Source organism: Crinia signifera, chromosome 4 (genome assembly GCF_055691185.1).
Source record: "Crinia signifera chromosome 4, ASM5569118v1, whole genome shotgun sequence".
NCBI lineage: Eukaryota > Metazoa > Chordata > Amphibia > Anura > Myobatrachidae > Crinia > Crinia signifera.
This window is the reverse complement of record NC_139220.1, coordinates 183,593,141-183,612,254: the sequence shown is the minus strand read 5'-3', so window position 1 is coordinate 183,612,254 and position 19,114 is coordinate 183,593,141. Positions and strand designations below refer to the sequence as shown.

Here is a 19,114-nt window from a genome sequence, read left to right as displayed (position 1 = left end):
GCTCCCGGCGCTCCCCTGCAGCCGCCCAGCGGTTGCTTAGCAACAGGGGACGCCGGGAGTCGCGCGCTCGGCCACCTGAAATAATTAGTAGCCGGGGGCTGGTTCCGGCAGGGCCATCTCATTGGCTGTAGTATCCCTTTTAAGGGATGCTCACAGGCAATATGGCGCCGGTTATAGCTTGTCCTCCAAGCTGTCCTGGTCGCCTTGCCTGTTCCCAGACCCTGCTCCAAGAGTCTTCTGGTGTCAGTCCTGGTGCTTCCCAGCCTTGGTTTACCCTGCTCCCCCTCCTGGGGTCACGTGAGTGCTCCTTTAGGAGCTTTACTCTTTATCCCCTGTTTTTGGGGCTTATTACCTTCTTGTTTTCCTTATGTTACACTTTGGCTATGCAGCCATTTCTTTGTGTGAGATTTGGTCCCTGTGTTCTTGGACCTACCCTGTTGGTCTCTGTTAGCAACAGGATTCATTCTGTACCTCTCTTTATTTCTTATTGTTAGGCAGGGCATATCTCCTGTTACGTTCCTCTGTCGTTTTGGGGAATGCTTTTGGTTTAGTATTTTATCGCATGGTGGGAATTCCCCGTGTTATCCTCTTTGTGTTTGCGACTGGGTCGCATCCCCGTCCTTGGCTTGGTGCCGGCAGTCAGGGTGTGTTATTTCAGTTAGGCCCTGTAGTTAGAGTCGCCTCTTGTGTTACCTCTGACGATCGCTGGTCACTTGTCCCAACATAAGACCTGGCTGCATCGGGGCTGGAGCGGGCATAACTCGCTCCTTCGGACGCGGCGGCCACAGGTGAACACTAGCTTTCGCAGTGGCCAGTCATCTGCCAGAGGAACCCAACAGAGAGAGTGTAGGGTTCGCTGTGGCCGTCCTGACCGGCGGTCCCGGCTACGGGCTCACGCCTGACGTTCTACCAGCCACCCAGCGTAACATTATAACCGGCCATACAGGTTATATAAATTTTTCTTTTATATAGCAACCATTCAGGCAGACTTAGAAATGAATCCCACTCCTCAGACTTTTTCAGACCAGGTACAGGGTTTAACTCAGATGGTGCGAGATTTATCTTTGAAAGTTGCTACTCAGGAGCAAAGGGTCCGATCTCCAGATCCAGGGGTTCTGGAACCCAAAGTTAATTTGCCTGACCGTTTTTCCGGGGATCGTAGGGCCTTTTTCAACTTCCGTGAGAGTTGTAAGTTGTATTTTCGACTAAGACCTCGGTCCTCTGGTTCAGAAACCCAGCGAGTGGGCTTAGTAATGTCACTCCTGCAAGGAGCTCCGCAAACCTGGGCCTTTGGTCTCCCGGCCGATAGTCCAGTCTTGGCGACTGTGGAGAGTTTCTTTTTGTCTCTGGGCTTACTCTACGATGATCCTGACAGAGAGGCTTCCGCGGAAACCCATCTCCGGGCCCTTAAACAGGGAAAAGACCCAGCAGAGGCTTACTGTACCGAATTCCGCCGTTGGTCTAATGACTGCGGCTGGAATGACGCTGCTTTAAGAAGTCAATTCCGTTGTGGGCTTTCTGATGCCATCAAAGATAGCCTAATCCAGTATCCAGTGCCAACCTCTCTAGATAAATTAATGGAGTTGGCTATTCGCATTGACCGCCGCCTACGCGAGCGAAGGTCTGAGCGAGGGGCTCAAGTACGTCCGCTTCCATTTGTTCCCTTGGTTCCCGAGGACAGCGAGGAACCCATGCAAATAGGGGCGACTCGCATCTCCCCGGAAGAAAGAGCCCGCCGGTTCAGTACCGGCCTTTGCCTATATTGTGGAGGCAAAGGGCATCTTCTCCGCAATTGTCCAGTTAGGCCAGTAAAAGCTCAGGCCAAGTGAACGTGGAGAGGGTTCACTTAGGCCTTCAGCTTTTTTCCTCTCAAGATTCGTTACTAGCTCCTTGTTGCATCTCTTTTCAAGAGAATAATTTTTCTGGGACTGCCTTTATTGACAGTGGTGCTGCAGGAAACTTCTTAGACATTACTTTAGCCTGTAGTCTTGGTATCCCCCTTCTCAGACTCAATGGTTTTATCACCCTGCGGGGTTTAGACGGGAATGTGCTTTCCAACGGGGATATTTCCTTTCAAACTCCTTTAGTGCGGCTTACCGTAGGTTTGTGTCATTCTGAAGAAATTACATTTTTATTGACCTCTTGTCCGGGAGTCCCCATCGTCTTGGGTCATCCTTGGTTAGTTAAACATAACCCGGTCATTGATTGGAGTTCTGGAGAGATTGCTCGTTGGAGTCCTTTCTGCTCCGAACAATGTGTGCACATCCCGTTGGTCCAGGCTGCTGTGTCTCTTTCCGAGATTCCTTCTTTTTATATGGATTTTTCTGATGTTTTCTCGAAGGGAAAAGCAGACAATCTCCCTCGACATCGTTCCTACGACTGTGCCATCAAGTTAATTCCCCATGCTCCTCTGCCTAAAGGGAGGTTGTATGCCTTGTCGATCCCCGAGACCAAGGCTATGGAAGAATACGTCCAGGAGAGCCTTAAAAAGGGCTTCATCCGACCCTCAAAATCACCCCTTAGTGCCGGCTTCTTTTTTGTAGAAAAGAAAGATGGCTCTCTCAGGCCTTGTATTGATTTCCGTGCGCTTAACAAGATCACGGTGAAAAACACATATCCCCTTCCCTTGATTTCGGTAATCTTTGATCAATTAAGATCTGCCACCGTCTTTACTAAGATTGATCTCAGAGGTGCGTACAATCTTATTCGAATCAAGGAAGGGGACGAATGGAAGACGGCATTTAGTACTCAATCTGGGCATTATGAGTACCTAGTAATGCCTTTCGGTCTTTCCAACGCCCCTGCCGTCTTTCAAGATCTGATTAATGACGTCCTCCGTGATTTTTTGGGTCAATTCGTGGTCGTGTACTTGGACGACATTTTGATTTTTTCCCGAGATGTGAACTCACATAGGAGCCAAGTAAGACAAGTTTTACAAAAATTAAGGGAGAATCAGCTGTTCGCTAAACTGGAAAAATGCGAGTTTGAGGTGTCCCAAGTATCATTCCTGGGATACATAATTTCCTCTGAGGGATTTTGGATGGATCCCAAGAAACTACAAGCCATCGTGGATTGGTCACGACCCACCAACTTGAAGGCTGTCCAACGATTTCTTGGATTTGCCAACTATTATAGGCGCTTTATCCATTCTTTTTCTTCTATAGTAGCGCCCTTGGTTGCCCTAACCAAGAAAGGGGCCGATCCATCCAAATGGTCTCCACAAGTGGAGCGAGCCTTCCAAACTCTTAAACAGGCCTTCGTCTCAGCTCCCGTATTGAGACATCTGGACCCAGATCTCCCCTTCATAGTAGAGGTGGATGCCTCCGAAGTGGGGGCCGGAGCTGTTCTGTCCCAAAGAGATCCAGAGTCTCAAGAAGTACATCCCTGTGCGTTCATGTCCAGAAAATTCTCTTCGGCTGAGACTAATTACGACGTAGGGAATAGAGAATTGCTTGCGGTCAAATGGGCCTTTGACGAATGGCGTCACTGGTTGGAAGGAGCTATTCACCAAATTTTGGTTCTTACTGACCACAAGAACTTACAATACATTGAAACAGCCAAAAGGCTCAATGCTCGGCAAGCCCGCTGGGCACTGTTCTTTATGCGGTTTAACTTCATTATCTCCTACGTGCCTGGTTCAAAGAACAGTAGAGCTGACGCCCTTTCTCGCTGTTTTCTTCCCCAACACGAGATCAAGACTAGCAAAATTCCTATTTTGCCAGCTACTTGTATACATGCAGGGATTAATCAGACGTTGGAGGGGTTAATTCGTCAAGCTCAAGATCAGGCTCCTGCCCAAACCCCAGCTTCTCGATTATTTGTACCCGGATCTCTTCGACGTAGGGTTTTGTCGGAACTACATGATTCCAAAATTGCTGGTCATCCTGGGATTGTTAAAACCTTAGACCTCTTATCCCGGGTGGTTTGGTGGCCAGGGATGGCACGGGATGCCAGGGAATTTGTGTTGTCTTGTCCAGTGTGTGCCCAACATAAAGTTCCTAGGTCCAGGCCCCTTGGGGTTCTGATCCCCTTATCCATTCCTTCCAGGCCGTGGTCTCACCTGGCCATGGATTTTATAGTTGGGTTACCCGTGTCATCTCAGTGTCAAGTTATCTGGGTCATCATTGACAGATTTTCTAAAATGGCACACTTTGTGGCGCTGAAACAATTACCGTCCGCCAAGGAGTTGGTCGGGTTGTTCTTACAACATGTGTACAGGCTTCATAGTTTGCCTTCCAATATTGTTTCTGATCGAGGTCCACAGTTTGTAGCAAAATTTTGGAGACTTTTTTGCTCCTGTCTCAAAATAAAGATCAGTCTAACCTCAGCTTTTTATCCGCAATCGAACGGGCAGACGGAGCGACTGAATCAATCCCTCAAGCAGTACATAAGATGTTTTGTATACAAACTGCAAAATGATTTGGTGCGCTTTTTGCCATTAGCAGAATTCGCGTATAATAATGCCTACCACTCTGCATCGAAAGCCTCCCCCTTTTTTGTGGTTTTTGGTTTTCATCCACGGGCCAATGCTTTAGGACCAGAAGCCCCCAAGTCTTCTTTTCCTTCTGTTTCTCACCTCAGAGTTATCTGGAAAAGAACCCATGAGGCTCTCAAGGAAGCTGCCTTGAAGGAGAAAATGTTCGCTGACAAATCCAGACGTCCTTGTCAATTCAAAGTCGGTGACTGGGTGTGGTTGTCCACCCGTAATATCAAACTCCACCAACAGTCGGCGAGGTTAGGGCCAAGATATATCGGTCCCTTTCGTATTGTAAAAAGGGTTAATCCGGTGGCCTTTCGCCTTTTGCTGCACAAATCCCTCAAGATTGCCAGCACTTTTCACGCCTCTCTGCTGAAACCGGTCTTCTTCTCACTAAGGTTTCCCCGCAGGATTAACCCTGGGTCCTCTCCGGTGGTGGTGCGGGGACAGCAGGAGTTCCAGGTGGAGAAGATACTGGATTCTAAGTTCTCTAGGGGTTCTCTGCAGTTTTTAGTGCATTGGAGAGGCTTCGGTCCTGAAGAAAGGTTGTGGGTTCCCGAGAAGGATTTACATGCGCCCAACCTTAAAAGGCTATTCTTTCGGGAATTTCCGTACAAACCCGGTGGTAGGGGTTTGTTGACCCCTCCTCAAGGGGGGGGTACTGTTAATAGCCCTGACGCTCGGCGGCCGGGGGCGGGTGCACAGGAGGTGCACATGCCGCTTCCGCCCGGCTTAGCCGAGCGTCCGGCAGGTACCTCCGCCCGGCGTGGGCGCCGCTGCAGGGACTCTCCTTTCTCTTCTGACGCTCGGCGGCCGGGTGCACAGGAGGTGCACACAGCGCTTCCGCCTGGCTCAGCCGAGCGTCCGGAGGTCACTTCAGCCCGGCGGAGTGTCGTCACGTCCGCCCAGCGCGGACATCCACAGATCAGCTCCCGGCGCTCCCCTGCAGCCTCCCAGCGGTTGCTTAGCAACAGGGGACGCCGGGAGTCGCGCGCTCGGCCACCTGAAATAATTAGTAGCCGGGGGCTGGTTCCGGCAGGGCCATCTCATTGGCTGTTGTATCCCTTTTAAGGGATGCTCACAGGCAATATGGCGCCGGTTATAGCTTGTCCTCCAAGCTGTCCTGGTCGCCTTGCCTGTTCCCAGACCCTGCTCCAAGAGTCTTCTGGTGTCAGTCCTGGTGCTTCCCAGCCTTGGTTTACCCTGCTCCCCCTCCTGGGGTCACGTGAGTGCTCCTTTAGGAGCTTTACTCTTTATCCCCTGTTTTTGGGGCTTATTACCTTCTTGTTTTCCTTATGTTACACTTTGGCTACGCAGCCATTTCTTTGTGTGAGATTTGGTCCCTGTGTTCTTGGACCTACCCTGTTGGTCTCTGTTAGCAACAGGATTCATTCTGTACCTCTCTTTATTTCTTATTGTTAGGCAGGGCATATCTCCTGTTACGTTCCTCTGTCGTTTTGGGGAATGCTTTTGGTTTAGTATTTTATCGCATGGTGGGAATTCCCCGTGTTATCCTCTTTGTGTTTGCGACTGGGTCGCATCCCCGTCCTTGGCTTGGTGCCAGCAGTCAGGGTGTGTTATTTCAGTTAGGCCCTGTAGTTAGAGTCGCCTCTTGTGTTACCTCTGACGATCGCTGGTCACTTGTCCCAAAATAAGACCTGGCTGCATCGGGGCTGGAGCGGGCATAACTCGCTCCTTCGGACGCGGCGGCCACAGGTGAACACTAGCTTTCGCAGTGGCCAGTCATCTGCCAGAGGAACCCAACAGAGAGAGTGTAGGGTTCGCTGTGGCCGTCCTGACCGGCGGTCCCGGCTACGGGCTCACGCCTGACGTTCTACCAGCCACCCAGCGTAACAAAAGGTTGGTATTGGACGTGTAAAGAGTGGTAAAAAAGAGATGGATGATAGGATATTAAGTAGAGTGGTACCTCTAAAGGAAAATGGGTTATTATAAATGTTTACACCCTTTTGGGGAAAATTTATAATGGATGGAAGGTTCCAGCTGTTGCCTGTCCCTATCTTACCCTATACTCTGTGTCTTCTCTGTGCCGTGACAGCTAACATCTGAAGCGCTAGGAGCTTCCGATTCCATCAGTGACACGGCCAGTGCTAGCAGTACTTGTACTGCAAGAAGAACATCACCGCTACGGCACCATCCGGACACCCCCTACTCACGCACGGAGCAGCGGCTGCAGGATCACACCTGCACCTGTCTAAACCATCACGGCACAGAGAAGACACAGAGTATAGGGTAAGATAGGGACAGGCTGGAACCTTCCATCCATTATAAATTTTCCCCAAAAGGGTGTAAACATTTATAATAACCCATTTTCCTTTACAGGTACCACTCTACTTAATATCCTATCATCCATCTCTTTTTTACCACTCTTTACACGTCCAATACCAACCTTTACACATAACTTTAGCGCTCTTCAATTATTCCATCTGACAGCTAGATGGTTTGACAGCCTTTGTGTCCCCTCTCAATGCGTTTCTCCGCCTTACGTCCCTCAGCGGCTTCCTCAGGAAGGGAGAAAGTGTCGGGATTTCGGCGGTCGGGATTCCAGCGTCGGGATTCTGAACGCCGGGATCCCGACCGCCGGGATTTACACTGCATCCCGCGAAAAAATAATATAATACCTTCTGTAATAGATTCATTTTCAAAACGAATAGAACAGTTGCTTATTACACTATCAAAACAAATGTATTTACATACATTTAGACCATATGCTTCTTTTGATTGGTCCAACTTTGCATCTGCACATACAGTAATTGTGTTTCTCTTTAGCAAATACATTTTACGTCAGTTTAATGCCAGGTCTCAAAATTGATATTTAGTGTAAAAGGTGTATTACAATGGGGCAGATGGAGCTGCAGCTCCAGGCCTCCACATAAAAATAGGCCAATCACCATGGTAGCATGATCACCAGACAGACACCAGCTTGAATGTGCATTCCTATTTTACACATTTATGTACTTTATACCTTCATATATTTAGGGAGGCACTGGGGCTTATAGTGTATGTGTTCCAGTGGCGTAACTATCGCCCCGCAGCCCCCACGATTAAAGGTGAGGGCGATGGGGGGGGGGGGGGCTGTGGGGCTATTGTTACCTGCTGCGTCTGCCCGTGGACCTCCCGCCGACGAATCAGTCTGCAGTCCGGCTCTCTGTCTCCCTGCTCTCCCGGTTCCTGCTGCCATGAAAAATGACACAGAAAATGGCTGCCCCCATACTGCAGACCATTTTTGAGGATGCTTGAGGAGGCGGAGGCCACCTCTAGCATCCTTAAAAACGGTCTGCTGTATGGGGGCAGCCATTTTCTGAGTGACACATTTTTATAGCAGCAGGGGCCTGGACAGCAGGGAGATGGAGAGCCGGACCACAGACTGATTCGCTGGCGGAAGGTCCCCGGGAAGACGCAGCGGCACTATGTGGAGGCGTAAGGGGGTTGGGTGGGTTGGGGTCGAGGTAAGGGGGTCGGGGGGGGGGGGCGCAAAAGATTTGTGGCAGGGGGGAGAAATTTTCATAGTTACGCCACTGATGTGTTCTGCATGTCTGCATGGCATTGGACTCATCTCCTAGACTTCTCATAACAGGCCCCTGAACATTTTCAGCTCCAGGCCTATTAGGCCCTAAATCTAGCCCTACCAACCTTAGTCCTCAGGCACAATAACAGTGCTGGTTTTAGTGATAATACTGTACAGTACATGCTTGAGCACATATGGTTAAATCAGGACCATTTCTGGACAACTGGGCTCCCAGTGTGAACAGTAAAAATGGTGCTCCCTGCAACTCATAGGCATTTTAAATACAAAACCATTGCAAGCTGAGGGAATGGACTTCCAAAAAAGGGGTGTGGGAATGACTACCTTGCACTCCCAGTTTTTCACACTGCACCCCCAGACATTGGCCCACCAAAGGGGAAAAAAGTCCTGATTCATGCCCCTTACATTATTTGTCATTTCCTTCTTATAGAAATACCAATTACATATTAGGTCACACACACAGTAATGTCCCTTATAACATTAAGTGGGCCATACACTATATTATGCTACACACAATAATGCCCCTTGCACCATATTATGCATCATACAGTAATGCATCTTTCACCATATTATTCCCCAAAGGTATGCGCTTGCACCATATTATGCCCCACACATTAAAACCCCTGACACCATTTTATGCCCATCATCATATTATGACCCATACAGTAAATGCCCCTGACACCATATTATGCCCCCACATTAATAATGCCCCTTACAAATGATGCCACACTACCATGCCAATTATCAGGGATTCCCCCTGCATGGAATGATGATCCTGGCACTCACGGGGACTGCTGTTACCGCCTGCCTCTTTTCACACACTTAAACCTCTATTACATGTCTGTCCCTCCTAAAATAGCTACTTTCTCCTCCATCCTTCACAACTGTCTCCCTGAAGTGGCAGTCATTTTGGGAGGGACATTTTCAACAGTATTCCATGTGGACATTCTGTTATGAATGTTTGTCTGGCACTATTGTTATGGAGTGTATATTTTGTGGTTTTGCTGGGCAATGTTTAGGTGGCAGGGGAGCCTTTAAGCTGAGCACTGTATAGGGTGTATGCTAAACCCAGTGTTTGGGTACTGAGGGGGTTTTCATGCTAGGCACTGTTCAGATATGGGGGGTGATTGATGGGTACTGTTTGGGTAAGGGGTATATCTACCTACTCTCCTGCAACCTGTGGGGTACGGTTTGGTGTACATTCTAATGCTGCTCTGGTAAGTTAATGAAAACCCCCTGCCGAACAGATATATCAAGTCAGACTGACAGACATTTACCTGACATTCTGATACCCATCAGATATCATGGGCATACAATGAGATATTTCCCACAGTCACACACAGTGGTGTATCGATAATGGGTGAGTCCCAGGGTCACCCACATCGCACATGCTGCACTCATATTTCTAATTCTTACCATCTGGAGGCCAGTGGCAGTGGCAGGAGTGCTGCCGGTATTGCCGGAAAAATGGCGCAGCAACATACATATTCAGTAGGGTCTGAGTGCTCTAGTGCGCAGACCCTACTACAAAGCGCTGCTCCCAACAGTTGGGATCCCGACGGTCAGTATACTGACAATCGGAATCCTGGACTCTTGAGGGTTTGCTGTGATCGCTATGCTGCGGGCTCTGTGGCATGCCACAGGTTCTATTCTCCCTCTATGGGGCTCATGGAGAATAACACCTGTTGCCTGTTGGTCAGAATTGCAACTGTCAGGCTGTTGATCAGTCAGGATTCTAATCTCGGTATACTGACAGTCGGGATCCCGACTGTCTGAGTCAACCAGCTCCCAAGTTGATAGCACCTCTTCTAGAGGGTTGTAAAAGGAGATTTCAGTCCCCGGCGCCTCTTCCTCCCCCCTGCAGCCGGAAGGACGTCCGGCTGCGTTGCTAGGGGGAGGAAGGGCTTACTTTCCGGGGTCCAGGAGGACCTGCAAGAATTAAGCTGGAGGGGGGGTGTCGGTGAGGTGGCGGGGTTGCGGCGGAGGCGGCGGGCAGCGAAAAGAAGCCCATAGGCTTCTATAGGGTATCGCCACCCAAAGGTGGCGATAACCTACTATGCGGTATCGTGGCGGTGGGGTTTTAATACATAGGAAAATGCGGTAAAACAGGGGTTTTACCACATGTTCCCCTTAGTACATCCCGCCCCTAAGGTGATGTAAAGTGGATACATAAGCAGTGATTATAAAGTATCAATTGTTTTTTTTTACTGTTGCAATAACTATTTAATGTTTTGAATAGTTATTGTTGCCCTTGTGATGATATAGACATTTTTATATGTTCTACTCAAAATATTTATTATACTTTATTTGCCTATGGTAATGGGAAAGTTGAGCACGATTACATAATTCTGTGTGAAATTCAATTTGCACTGTGATGTAAAATGCTGGGAGTGCTAATAACAAATCACCTGACCAGGATTATTACTATTTCTCCTTTGTCCTATTTTATAATCCTTTCATGTTCCTACTGATTTGGCAGCAGGTGAGGCAGCATCATAGTAGTCTTAATAGTAATTATAGTATATGGTGTTTTCATGATTTCTGTGATTGTGAAAAAAAAACTGTTTCATGTAGTTGTCTAACAATTCAGCTGCCAAAGTTACTTCCTATTACATTTTCTTTGATTTCCTAATAATTTCCTAATATTTGTGAAACTTGATTTTATGAAAAACAGTGTAATATTATTGACTCTGAACCAACTGAAGAAGGCATGGATTTGTCGTAACAATTATATTCAAGAACATCTGTTGCAATAGAAAAAGGGTAGTCTGTTTACATGCAACTCATTTGCAGGTCTAAGCTACTGTAGATGAAAATGATTCTACTGCTAATTGAAAGAAACAAACCTATAGGGACATTGTAGATTGCTAAAGAATAGATTGTGCAAATGTTAAATTCAGGGCCAGTTCTAGACCAAATGGGGGCCGGGCAAAAATTATTTTGGTAAAAATCCTCCCTTTAAAAAAAAAAAGAATGAACATATCTCTACACCACTGACCCCTCTAAACCCGACACTACATCACTGACGCTCTACACTACATTACTGACACCTCTATACCATATACTACATCACTGACCCCTCTATACCCACCACTACACCACTGACTCCTCTATACCTGCTACTACACCACTGACCCCTCTATACCCACCACTACACCACTGACGCCTCTATACCTGCTATTACACCACTGACCCCTCTATACCCACCACTATATCACTGACCCCTCTATACCCACCACTATATCACTGACCCCTCTATACTCACCACTACACCACTGACCCTCTATACATTACATCACTTACCCCTCTATACCCTACACTACATCGCTGGTGATTTAAGCAGCAGGCTGAGCCTGTAAACTATGATGCAGCTGCAGCCCTCAAGACCCAGGAACTCTGTGTGTGTGTACTATGAGCCTGTATGATCACATGGTCTGATAACTTATGATGAAGCCAGAGGCTGAACTTACTAAAGGGGATTTATCAGCTACGCTGCCGGAACCCAGGAAGGAGAGGGGAGGCAACATACAGAAAAATGGTAAAAAGTCATGACTGCACCCCCTTGCCATGTGCACTAGAATCCTGGGCGCTGTTTCAGACCCCCAGTCTGTCCCTGATCAGTAATGATCTGATTTGATTTGATTATTACATAGTATCAGACTCATTTTAGCATTTTACCCCTGTCACATCGCACCTAATTACCGGGTTCATGTCGGTTTCTTGCCAGTTCGACCCGGTAATTGGTGCAATATGAAAGGGGTTACCAGGTCCCGCAAACCAGTATCAACACGGCAATACCAACCGGTAAAAAATAAGGGTTCTTTCCAGTTCGTTGCTGTGTTGCTTTGCGGTGTGAACAGGGTAACTTGGTTGAGCAACCTGATTCCCGTTCACACCAATGGAGGAGGCAGCGCTTGGATCAGCGCCAGCTCTAAGTGCTGCCTTCTCCCCCGATGATGCTCCCCCACTCTGGCACACCCCCCAGATGACATCAGTCAAGCCTATCAAATTCCTGAAATGCCCACATAACCTTCAAAAGCTTTCATTCTAATTAAACCCCGTCAGGACTGTTCTTGGTAATTTTCTGGGACTGCTGTACGTTCAGGGCCGGTGCAAGGCACAGGAGCGCCCCAGGCAAGTTGGGGTGGGGGCGCGCCGGGGGTGGGGGGTACCTGTTGCACCGTCTGGGGAGCGGGCAGGGGGGTCCATGCTGGCGTCTGACAGGAGCCTGCAGCGGTGTCCTTGCCGCGCGGGTACCTGCGGCGCTGTGTATAAAGCTGGCGGCGGCGGGGGGTCCCTGCAGTGAATAAGAAATAGCTAGCGCTATACGGCGGCGCGGGAAGCGCTTCTGTTTTGAAAACACTGGCCGCACGCTGAATCAGCATGCGGCCAGTGTTTTCAAACCTGGCAGCGCTTCCCGCGCCGCCACATAGCACTAGTTAGTTCTTATTCACTGCAGGGACCCACCGCCAGCTTTATACACAGCGCCGCAGGTACCCGAGCGGCAAGGACACCACATCAGGCTCCTGTCAGAAGCCGGCATGGACCCCCCTGCCCGCTCCCCAGACGGCGCAGCAGGTACCCCCTTTGCACGGGGGGCGAGGGGTGAACTGCTGCCCTCCAGTGGCCAGCGCCCTAGGCAAATGCCTAGACCTGCCTAGTGGTGGCGCCGGCCCTGTGTACTATAGATAGTGTGTATACATCCTATAGATTGTAAACTTGCAAGCAGGGCCCTCCAACCTCTATGTCTGTCTGTAATCACAAAGTTTGTCTTATCACTGTTGATTCCAATTGTAAAGCGCAATGGAATATGCCATTTCAAAGTCCCGGTGCGACCCTGCATTTTGCGGTCTGAACGGGGCACTAGTTGGATGCAAAAGGTCTATTCGTCCTCCAGCACAAAAGTTTGAACATTCTCACCCTACACACACACAAACACACACACACACACACACACACACACACACACTTGAACCCCTACACACACTACCATCTTCGGATGTGCAATAGAAATTGGCGCTTGCACACAAATAGGCAGAATACATCACCAAACAGAAGTTCTTCTGTGGGTAGCAAGGACATAGAATAGTACAGTAACTATCTTAATTACCTCATTGCTATGTGGCTACAAACAAGGTAAATAATTTGAGACCACAGAATAGCCCAAAAAAGCTGTTTGTGGGAGCTAAATTGTAATATAAAATGTGCCCTAAAGAGAAAGGACCCCTGAGGTTGCCTTCTTCCTTCAGCAGGAGGTGTAAAGACGCAACCACTACAGCAAAGGCTCGCTTGGTAAGTGAGGGGTGATGGTAATACTGTATCTTTAGGTCTCGCAATTTTAATTAACTTTTTCTTTTTGCAATGATGCCCTGCTAATAAAATGTCACATCCTACAATGTAATTAATAGAAATGTGTGACAGATCTATTTGTCTTCTGTCCAGAGATAGAAGGTGAAGTGTGATCTCTCTGCAGCTATAAAATGTGATTATTGACACTTTCACTTCTTTCTTTGTTTAATAAAAAAAAAGTCAATAACTGTCAATATAATGTTACGCACAAATACAGACTATAATAGTCTGTAAATGTATGTAAAGCGCAACGGAATACGCTGCGCTATAAAAAAAACTGTAAATAAAATATGATGTAAATACTGGTAGACTAATATAAATACTTCTGTGTTGCTGACTATTGGTTGGCGCTAGCAGCCCAATATGTACCCAATAATGCTGAGTACAACTTGCTTTACCATTATTGCTGATCTACACTATTAAGCAGCATGTTTTACATACAAGTAGAACAAGAGCTATAACAACACAACAAATTAATCTACGATAACAGTTTCATTTCAGTATAATGAGCCACATAAAATTTGCATTCATTGAAAGTGTACTATTATGTTTTTGTTAGTAAGTACTTTCTGTATGTTAACATATACATTTTCCCATGCATCTGTATTGGTGTGAATGTTCTAAGAAACAAATCAACACAGTGAAAGAAGAACATGAGTTATTGATATTAATTATTAAATGTAGTTTGGGTCAATGTAGCAATTTAAAAACCATCCCTTTATATGTCAAATATATACACGTCTCCATCTAATAATGTCATTTTGTAAATAAGTTTTAGCAATAAAGATATCTAGCAGTATAGGATTCCTGTGGCTGTTGCACTTTTTTCACATAGCACTTACCTTCTACTCTACCAACCTGCCATTGTTGTAGGGCACATCAGAGCCATTATATCCAATTAAGTGGTTAAACAAGTCATTAATGTTAAGTCTGCATGTCTATCAGTCTGACCTTTCAACTTATCTTCCAAATTAGTTCCTACCTGACACTGACTTTTTAGAATAAAGAGCAAACGACATTATGGTCATACCAATCTTCTCTGCCTGGTACTGACCCTTTAACTTAATAAACATTGAATATCATCAAAGCTAAAGGCTCTACTCACCAATTGCCCACTGGTTTCCTCTTCTCTCAAGAACATTGAATTTGCCTAGTTTGCCAGTGTCCGCAGTGAACTCCACACAAACAGAGAGTGACAGAAAAGAGAAGAGCAGCAAGTGAGCAATGAACCCTATGGGCAGGATTCTGGAGATAGGAAATGCCGACATAACTGTGCTGTGTGCTCTGCTGAGATGTGTGAGTCTGAGGGATGTCTGAGCTGATAACTCCTCTCTGTCCTCAGTCACTTTATATAGTAGGTGCTCAGGGAGGGGGCAGCAGACTTGTGATGAAGAACACACGCGTTTGCGCTGTGTGCAAGGCTTAACCCTTCTTTGTCCAAGGTGGGAGTGTGTTTTTAGTGTGCAGGTGTATGCAAAATATCTAATATGCATGAAGGATGCAGAATATCATGCTACAGCAGCAGCTGATGAAAACCAGAGCAAAAATCAGAGGTATACAGTATATAATGTAACCCATGCAACACCAGCTGGCCAGGAACTCAGAATTTGTCATGGCCAATATAATCCCTGTAAAGTGCTGCAGAATATGTGTGCACTATATATATATATATATATATATATATATATATATATATATATATATATATATATATGTGTACATACAGTATATATGTCAGTCAGGATGTAGTCAAAAGGTTAACAATGGCAGTGTTCATATTGTCAACACCTCAATGTCCACAGTTAAGATGTCAGCAAATGTTGACAAGTGATGTGTTGACATTATCCGAATGTCGACATTAGAGTTAAGCTGTGGAGAGGTTACGGTTAGGTTGTGATGGGGGTAGGGGGTAGGATTAGGCACTAAAGAAAGGGTTAAGGACAGTCCTGCGGAGGACTGTAGGACTGACCCAGTCACATGACTATGGGACCTGGCAGATTCCACTGGATACGTCAGGAGCATGTAAGTGCAGGGACACTGGGCCTGGTACTGCATGGCTCAGTCCCCAGTGAATTCACTCCAGGGACCGATGGTGCAGATCTGTGCAGGGACGCTGTGTGAATGCCTTCAGTGATTATCACAGTCGCCAAGGCGTTCGTAGATATTGGGGCACGTAGGAGACGGGCAGGGGGCTGGCACATGGGGATAGCCAGCGTTTCCTGGGCGTGCCCACAAGCATGGTGAGTGCGCCCAGAAAAATGATAGGCATCCCCAATGCGAACACAGGCGTGGCAAAGCTTACATCATATGATGTCAGCGCCCGCCCCGTTCTTGGCCACCACAAAACAAATAAAATACAGGTCAGACTGACTTTTATTTGCGAACGGGGGAAAAAATAATTTGTTGTTCCAATGATTTCTCCCCCATATACGCTCGCATGCGAATGTATGTGTGAGCACTGTGTATATTCGCTGTGCAACGGTGGGAGGGCGTTCGTAAGCCCGGTGGGTGGCGTTAGCCTGCATGCTAAGTAGCAAAAGAACGCTGCTTAGCGAATGATGCTGAATCAGGTCCCTGAGGCGGATGGGAGCTAGTAGCGCTACTAGTTCCCATCCGGCACAGGGACCCGCCCTTGACTTCCCATTCGCCTAATGGACCCCGCCACACACTGCCATTCACCTAACGGACCCCGCTGCCGGACCCCAGGACGCTGGGGATGCGCTGCTTACTACCAGGGGAGCAGGAGTACTCACTGCCTAGTACCAGGGGGGCGCATGCCAGGTACCAGGGAATGGGTCGTATACTGCGATTTACCGTTTTCGTACCTTTCACAACGTGTTCAATATGAAAGTTACAAAAACGATCATTAACCAGTAATATACCGTTTACAACATACAGTGTGAAAGGGGTAAAACTTGCTCTGACACGGTTAAAGAAACATTTAAAAAAACCAGGACAAAGCAGGTTTTGCAGTGTAAAAGCAGTATTAGTTGCTTGTTTTTTTTGCAACACAATGAGGTGGAGAATAATCAGACCTCAAATTCTACCTTCAGTGTGTCACCCTTCATCCTAGCCGGAACTACAGTATATTCCAGAGCCGGAGCAGGTTAACATTTGTACATATTCCAGTTTAAATAAAACATCAATATACAAATGTATGACACTTTATATAAATGTGTCCATTGTATGCTGTTACATTTATTATTTATTTAAGACCTAATAAACGTATCGGGGCATGTGCCATATGTCATTGAGGTGATATCACTTTTGCTGACGTCTGCATTTCTGTCATAGACGCGTCATGCAAAGTGTCTGCAGAGAAACGTCAAAAGGCAGGATGAAGTAATGCTCCAGTGTATGTGTCTGGCAGACAAATATGTGAATATGCACCGTGTCTCTGCATTGCACTGCTTAATGATACCATAGCATCTATCTATCTATCTATCTATCTATCTATCTATCTATCTATCTATCTATCTATCTATCTATCTATCTAATATTCCATATATCAGATGTATAGCTCTACATGAAGGTTCTATACTCAGAAATAAATCTGCCACTCACTGTTATGCCGACAAACATTATTGGGACCCTAGACTGCAGACAGACGCCGCACAGTTTGTCAGGGTTTTGTGTATAATACTGGATTTTATGCAGTACATGTATTAATTATAACAATTCTTTCTGCATGGATTTGTTTTATGGCATGCTACAATTGTAATTGTCCACTATATAATAACAATATTCATTGAAATAATATTAATAATGATGATGATGATAATAATAATATACTTAGGGGGTGATTCAGGATGGTGATTCAGGTTGGCTTGCAAAGCACATTTGGTTTGCTAATGAACAAAACCATGGTGGTGATTCTGGATCGTTATGGCGACCGAAGCTTTATGTCTCCACATGTGCATAATCGCTTATGCGCATGTGCAGGTCTTCACTGCGGGCGCCCTCGGAGACTGGCATAGTCTAAGTGGCACTCGCAGCGGTAGGGGGCGTGCAGGAGGCGTGCTGGGTGTGCCCAGGAATATGCTGGGTGTCCCCATTCGAATGGGCGTGACCACCTGCCTTCCGGGGGCAGGCGGCTGACATCACCTGATGTCAGCTGCCTGCCCTGTTCTTGGTGCAGGGCGCCGCTAATCTAGGTCACAAGGGAGCGATTTAGATTAGCGAGTGCTTTAGAAATGATTTTGGCCACCCACAAAAGCCTGCGAATGGATATTTTTGAAAAACATCCACTTGCAGACCTGCAGAGAAAATCGGCGACTAGCGGGGAGTGGGCATTTACACGCCCAGCGGGTGGTGTTGGTTGCACTGCAGGTGGGGCAGATGTAACATGCAGAGAGAGTTACATTTCGGTGGGGTGTATACTTCAAACTGATATCTATATTGCAGTGAGAGCATAAAGCAGCCAGTATTTACCCTGCACAGAAACAAAACAACTCACCCAAAATGTAACTCTCTCTGCACTTGTTACATCTGCCCCACCTGCAGTGCACTTGGTTTTGTCCATTAGCAAACCAAATGTGCTTTTGCAAGCCATCTTAATCACCCTCTTAATTTGTAAATCATAATAACATCACTCAAAGCAGATATATTATTAGCCCAACCATGACATATGAAGGGTGAATATATGCACACCTTCTAAAAAGAGGGCACCAGAGCAAACAAGTTACTTTGCTGTAAGACCTGAGTGATGGGTTGTGTGACTTGTGTGTGTATATATATATATATATATATATACAATGTGTATAAATTTGTCTTTGTAATGGATTTCCATTCTTTACACGGACAGTCAGGGCCACACGTACTGAATAGCAGATCATTCAGATTTAAGGCTGGAATAAAATATACATGCGAAGTAACAGTGCTTATCATATCATCAGTGCTTGCATCATAGTGCATCAGTGCTAATGAGATTGCACAGGAGTTCTCATTACATGCCCAACCGAGCATTACTCTAGAGGGAAATTGAAGTGTTTAAGTATACATTATGCCAAATGTGACCCTTTGAAGCCTTCACTGATGTTACAGGGAAGAGGCCAATCAGATCCCAAAGAAAACAAGTCATTGTTGACATATTGTAGAGTCAGGGCTACTTGGAGTATGACAGGTTGCACTATTAGCTGCTCACTAATGTATCCATTCCCTTTGATAGGGCTGGTGATATGTTACAAGTTCATGATATGACTTTTATAGCCATACATATGAAATATATTAACCTTTGCTATTACTTCCCTTAGCGTGCAACAAAGATGCACAACACCAGCAGAGTGTGGTGTAGCTAGGTGCCACGGTGCCTGGAGCAAGGGCGTGATTTCCCCCCCCCCCCCTCCGATTTGTAGTAGACGGGGCCTAACATTATAACACACACCAAAATGCCTATTGCACATTTTAGCGAACTTTGTAATACCCATTACACGTAAAGCCGCATGCCTTAATGCCAATTACACATAAGGCCACACCTGATGCCCATTACATACTATATAACAAACCATAATGCCCATTACATGCTATTTAACAAACCATAATGCCCATTACATACTATATAACAAACCGTAATGCCCATTACACATTTGACACATAAGTGCCACTTACCTACATGCTTATTGCTAGGAACTTCATGCTCGATGCCAAGGGGGACTGAAATAGCTTGTTGCCAAGGGGGACTGAAAAAGCTTGTTGCCAAGGGGGACTGAAATAGCTTGTTGCCAAGGGGGGATGAAATAGCTTGT

The 19,114-nt window shown here is 46.6% G+C and overlaps 1 protein-coding gene across 3 annotated transcripts in view; it reads right to left on the bottom strand.

Annotated features, from left to right (window-relative positions):
* The window catches only part of LOC146074719 (bombesin-like), a 29,118-nt gene extending 14,400 nt beyond the window's left edge, over window positions 1-14,718 (bottom strand). Inside the window, exon 1 of one of the 3 annotated variants that reach the window (XM_083183140.1) lies at window positions 14,476-14,718. In XM_083183140.1, coding sequence (XP_083039266.1) covers window positions 14,476-14,638 — 163 coding nt within the window. In that variant the 5' untranslated portion in view covers window positions 14,639-14,718. The remainder of the gene's footprint in view (window positions 1-14,475) is intronic. The other 2 variants (XM_083183142.1, XM_083183141.1) reach the window with 2 other exon arrangements.
* Between the last annotated feature and the right edge of the window lie 4,396 nt (window positions 14,719-19,114).